Source organism: Lagenorhynchus albirostris, chromosome 12 (genome assembly GCF_949774975.1).
Source record: "Lagenorhynchus albirostris chromosome 12, mLagAlb1.1, whole genome shotgun sequence".
Lineage (NCBI taxonomy): Eukaryota > Metazoa > Chordata > Mammalia > Artiodactyla > Delphinidae > Lagenorhynchus > Lagenorhynchus albirostris.
In genome coordinates this window covers 34,110,561-34,117,069 of record NC_083106.1, presented here as the reverse complement: position 1 = coordinate 34,117,069, position 6,509 = coordinate 34,110,561, and the positions used below count along the sequence as shown (strand labels likewise).

Below are 6,509 nucleotides of genomic sequence, written 5' to 3'. Positions count from 1 at the left end.
TGGGAAATATACATCATCACCAGGATGCAGGAGAGCCTGGTGTGATGCCCTGACACCGTTCCCAACAGTCACTAATTATTCATTTCCTATTTTGCTATCACTTACTATACAATATAGTTGTAACATTTTCTCTTAGTTATTTTAAAAACTGTAATACATTTATTGCCAAAAAGTCCAACTACATACTTCTATAATTTAGCCCTCACTCCTTGCTTTACATGGTAGTAAGTAAGGGACCATAAAAATGACTGTGCAAACTGAAACTGTGAAAAGTGCTCTTAATAGTCAATGAGAACAATTAAAATTGTTCCATGACCTTTAAAAATTTTGTCTAGACATTAAATAATCATATTGTCATTTATAAATGTACAAGCAAATAAAAAAGAATAGTAAAACTAATATTTATCTAGTACACTATAATTTAAAATGGCAACGTTGAGAATTGAAGTGTCATGTTTCTTTGTAAAACACATCAGAAATAGTGTGAACAGTCCCTGCCTTCTTTTTCTCATGTATATCTTACAATACAGAGCAAGCACACCTTCATGAATTGTCATACTTCTTTCTAAGTTTGGATCCAACATTGTATCCCTTCAAAGTTGTGAAATATCTCAGAGGGTTCCTGTAATATGTAAGTTTGTGCTGTTGTTACCTCTTCTGAGACAAATTCATCCTTTTTGCGACACCCACTTTCCTCATTTATGCCTTCAAGTTCCTCTGGCTGCATACTTCAACTCTCTCAAACGGCAGCATTGCCAACATTCTCACAGTGAGCTGTTCTTCCACAGCTCCATTCTCGTTTGATTTGAGTTTCACTGTCAGTGTTCTCACGTTTCTTTTATTTGCTACACTTTCATTTTGGTTGGCTTCTTTGAAACCCTCTTTGGATTATCCAATTGTGTAAAACGTCAGGTGAACTTATCACTGGGAGACAAAGAAGCAATACAACTACATTCTTTGCTGTTCTTGTGTGAACTGGGTAATAGATGTGCAGTAAGTGCCCAGTTACCAACATACTTTAAAAGCATCGATGTGATTTGTCACTGATCAATATGTACATGTGTTATTTACTCAGGGATTTGTGAACTGAAGAGCTAGAAGCCATGTTTGCTCTTTGTGAAACTGAAATTTGAATTGTGTTGTTGGGGGACTGGTGTTATTTAACTAAACCATAGACTGAAAATTGTGCATGTTGGAACTGTGCAAGGCAAGAACTGCCTGTACACACATGCACATGTGCACACGCACACACACACACACACACACACATTGGACTTACCACACCAAGAGTGTGGAACAACCGAAAATTTCATACACTGCTGATTGAAATGAAAAAATAGGACTATCATGGGAGTCATTTTGGTAGTTTCTTAAAAAGTTAAACACATACCCAGTATATGACCCAAACATTTCACTCCTAGATACTTACCCAAGAGAAGTAGAAGCATCTCTCCATAGAAGGATTAGTACAGAATTGTTCATAGCACATTATTTCTATAGCCCAAAACCTGGAAACAATTTAAATGTCCATCGACAGGTGAGTGGATAAACAACTTGTAGTCTATCCATACAATGAAACAGTACTCAGCAAAATAAAGAATAAACAATTTTATATGCAATATAACATGTATGACGCTCAGAATAATTACACTAAATATAAGAAGGCAGACAAAAAATTATATACTACATAATTCCACTTATAAAAAGTCTGGAAAATGCAAACTAATTTACAATGATAGAAAGAAGATGGAAAGTAGTGACATAAGGACAGGGAAGAAAGACAAAGAAAAGTAAGAGGAATGGCATGTTGTTCATTATGTTGATTGAGGTGATGGTTTTATGTCTATTAATATATGTCCAAATTTATCCAATTTTCTATTGTGATTATGTGCAGTTTATTGTGTGTCAATTATACCTTAATAAAGTTGTTATAAATATTAAAATATATTTCATTTTTCTTTGTCTTTTTTTTACTGTTATTAACTTTGTATATACTTAAAATTTGTATTGCTTTACACTTGTTCAATGGTAATATAAATTAATTAAAATAAATTTGGTTTAATCTTTTTTCAAAAATTTGTTCTGACCTTTATAACATGACAAGAATTTTGACTAATTATTGACAAGATATCATTAAAGTTCTATGTCATTCTTATTGTCCAGAAAATTTCTAAAAATAGGTAATGAAATCTAAAAGGTTTTTAGACTTTTTACCTTAATTATATGACTAATAGATCAGTCACATAAAAGTGACTGATTTTATCATTAGAAGTACTTAGCATGGCTGCCAGCTGTTGGAATATGGAGGTAATTGGTCACAGAAACATTTGAAAATAGAAATTGTGTTTTTTTCTTCCAATGAGTACATTTTTCAATAAATTTAGAAAAAAATAAATTAGGATAATTCAAAATATTGAATTCAATCCTGGGCATATCCTGGGCAATCCTGAATTTCAATCCTGGGCATATATTCAATATAAAAGTGTATTTTTAAAAAAATTTACTGAAATTCCTATCTATGATGGGTTTAAATATACTCTGTAGAAATAACATAACAAATGGTTGGTATCCTAAAATGAATTTATGGAGCAAGATATTTGAAATAATATTTTAAAATATTAATAAGTTTATAGTTGCAGAAATCATGGGAAATCATAGGCCTTCTCCTTCCTTCTTCATAACTTAAACTTATGTTTTGACATTAATTGAGTCAAACTTCAAGGTGGATAGGTCTATGAATCAGAACAGGAGCTTGTAGGAGAGAAGCACCATAATCTGATTGTTCATTCTTTCTTGTTGCTGTTGCCATGTTGTAACTGGGTATTTGTGGCCCCAGCTGCTGCTAATAGTGAGGTATTCTTGCAAATAAAATTAAAATTAACAAGTTTACACGCATAGTTTACTTCATACAAATTGATGAATAGTGTTCCCCAGACTATCAAGTTTCAGAAGCAAAAGAGCCATTAGTTTGGCAATTTGGACCCTTCACTCTGTGAAGTACTGTTAACCTCGCTCAGAGGTTGGAATGCTACAGTATCCTAGTAATGTTGCCTGGCATTTCCAGTGATGAATTATTTGCTCTAGGCTGTAGCTCTTTGTAACTACTTTAACAGAAGAAATGCAAAGAGAAGAAAATAGGAATGCTGTTGTTAAATACTCTGACATGAAATCAGGAACTGACCTAAAATCTAATATAGCCTAAGCAGTATTGATTTCAATGGCAAAATCAATATCAAGCAGACAAAATATTTTTATTGTTAAAATGGAAATGAGTCTATGGGAAATAACATGTACATTAATACCCAAACTTAATAATTCAACCAACATCAATGCAATATTTTCTACGCCTGAAATATTTTCTCAAAACAAAGATCAAGATTATGGATTGGGACAATTACTGCTTCATGTGTTGTAAAATTTCATTTTAAAAATAATAACTTTTAAATAATAAATAATTGTGTTATTATCATTTAATTTTTAATGATTTTAAGATTTATTTTGTTAATATTCCCTTCTTTAAATGTTTTATAATATCAAATACCTACTTCAGTAAACAACATTTTTACATCTTATCACAATTTATTATTTCTTAAGAGAAAAACATGCATTTATTACCATATTTTATTTCTTAACTGAAAACCTCTGACGCTAAAATTCTGCCACACAAAACGATCCACTGTTTACTATTATGGGCACTCATTATTATTTTAAAAAACATAAATAAATTATTATTTTAAAATATAAGAAAACCCTACAATTTGGAGAATTCCCCAGTTTCCCATGAATTCTAATTACCTATTCTCAAATCCCCCGTATTAATATCTATAGGGAATTTGAAAAGACCCTGTTAGCAGTTTTATTTAATTCCCACTCTAACAGTCCTGATTGCAGATTTATTTAAAATCTACCTTTACCTCTAATTTCCACAGCTTGGGGTATGAGCCCTGGAATTAGATTGTTCTTGCCTACCAAGTTGTCCAGGATTTTATAAACCCATGTCCAAAATTTCACTTCTCCATGACTTTGTTGTGAGAATGGAAAGTAGTAGTATTTTGAGTACATCTTTCTATACCAAAATGATATACCAAATATATACCAAATATACCAAAATGAAATAATTAACTCATTCATACACAAACCATGACAACAAAAACCACCGAAAGTCATATGAAACAAAATATATGGTCAAATTCCCACTCTCCTAAGGGAAACACTGATAAAGCTAATTTACATTTTAGACTTTTAGTATCTAAATGAGAAATATATATGGATACCTTTTATCTTTTAACACTTCTAATATATAATCCAGTAATCCAGATAAAGTTATTATCAGGCAATTATTTCCATGTAATGAGAAGAGAGAAATGATATAGCTTTTCTCCTCCAATAGCATACTATTGAGACAGAGGGAAGGGGGCAGGGCACAACCCTTAAAGAATGACACAGCCATTGAGAAAAAAATATGACAAAAACTGGTTAGAACCTGTTGGTGGAAGATTTGACTTCCAGTAGACCTTGAGAGCCTTATTATATGCTTAATGTAATAAGCATATGTAATATGCATATGCTAAATGACACACCCACAGGTGCCATGACAGTTCCTCCTCCTGGCATTACCAACCCAAGTGCAAACAACACACTTCCTTCCATTAACATAAAGGAGTGTTGCCAGCTCTTAAATTTAATATAAAAGAAATCATGCAGCATATACTATTTCTGTGTCTGAATTCTATCATTCAGTGTTATGGCTTTGAAATATATTCACATTGTTGCCTGTATCATCACACTCATGTTGCTGTAGCTTTTTCCACAATCTAGTTGTCTATTCTATGGCTCATTGGCATGGATTATGCCCAGTTTGTATAAGGCTGCTACAAACATCTTTGTACATGTCCTATTCGTAGGTTAATGCACTCAGTTTTGTTTCATTTACACGTAGGAGTGGAAATTCTGAGTCATAGAGCAGTTATTTGTTTGGCTTTGGTAGATACCGTAGTTTTCCAAAGTAGATGTATCAGTTTAAACTCCCACCAGCAATATGTGTGAGTTCTGATTGCTCCACACTTTCTTCAAAACTTGTTCTTGTCATTTAAAAAAAAAAATCTTAGCCATCTGGTGGATTTGTAATGTTATATGTCATCATGGCTCTAATTTGCATTTTCCTAAAGATTGCTGTGATTTTGAGCACATTTACATATGCTCATTATCCATTTGGATATCTTTGTTTATGAAATGCCTGCTTAAGCCCTCTATCCTTTCTTAAAATTAGGTCGTCTGCATTTTACTTAATAATTTGTAGGAGTTATTTATATATTCTGGATATAATTCTTTTGTTGGATGTGTATACAGCAAGTACAGTTTCCCATTCTTTGAATTCTCTTTTAACGTACCATTCTTTCTTGATTCTCAGATCCTTATTTCTGGATTTATTTTCTTTCTTAGAGTACATCCTTTATACAGTCTTGTGCTGATAATTCAATTGATTGTAAGTCCTCTCTGTTTTTGTTAACCTGTAAAGGTCTTTTATTCCTATTTTTAAAAATTATGTTGTTTCACAGTTCTTAAGAGTGTTTCCCCCAGTGCCCTGGCTTCTGTCTTCTGTCTTGGCCTTGGTAAAGTTTACTGTTGCCCTAGTTGATGTCCCAGCCTTATCTTTGTAGACATCTTCTCAAATTTTACTATTATACGATGTATTGGGAAATTAGTTTTTATCCTTCTTGAGATATTCTGTATTTTTTAAATCTGAGAAATTGGTATAATTTATTAATTCTAGAAAGTTCTCTGGTATCATCTCTTTGAATATTGCCTCACCTCAGCCTTGCACCAGTCTCCCAATTTCTCTTGCTCTAACTCTGATTAAATAAATATTAGGCCTTCTTAAACTGATCTGAATGTCTTTTAACATCTCTTTTATACTTCCTATCGTCTTTTTTTGCTGCATTCTGGGTGATGACTTAAGAACTACTATCCCCACAATTTTTTCTTCTGTTGTGCTTAAACATTTTAAAATTATTACTTCTTTTCTAATATTTTTATGTTTGTTTTGTATTCTTACAAGGACAAGACCATTAGAATAAGTTTCCATTTCAGATTGTCAATCAATATACAAGACACATTAGGCTTACCCAGTACCAAGTTTGCTTACCTTAGTAAAGAGTAAAACGTAGGAAGAACCAGGTGGGGTTGGCGTCCCAGTCTGAGGTAGTGTGGTCAGGGCAGGTATTTGTATGAAACCTGAATGAAATGAGGGACTGTCCTGTGTAGATATTTGAGCAAAAAGCTTTTCCTGGTGGAGAGAAACCAAGGCAAAGGCCTGGAGGCAAGACCGTCCTGTCCTGTCTGATGAACAGTGAGGAGGCCAGCACGACTTTTGCACGCTGAGAAAGGGGATAAGAGGTCAGAGAAGTAACATGAACAGATCCTGTAGGGCTTTGTAGATCACGTTAGGAATTTTGGCTTTTACTCTGAGTGAGATGGGAAGCAACTGTGGTGTGAAATAATATACGTTT

The 6,509-nt window shown here is 33.1% G+C and overlaps 1 protein-coding gene across 1 annotated transcript in view; it reads right to left on the bottom strand.

The window, feature by feature from the left end:
- Positions 1–699: 699 nt before the first annotated feature.
- Positions 700–6,509, bottom strand: part of THEMIS (thymocyte selection associated) — a 164,518-nt gene continuing 158,708 nt past the window's right edge. Inside the window, exon 6 of the mRNA XM_060167669.1 lies at positions 700–881. Coding sequence (XP_060023652.1) covers positions 700–881 — 182 coding nt within the window. The remainder of the gene's footprint in view (positions 882–6,509) is intronic.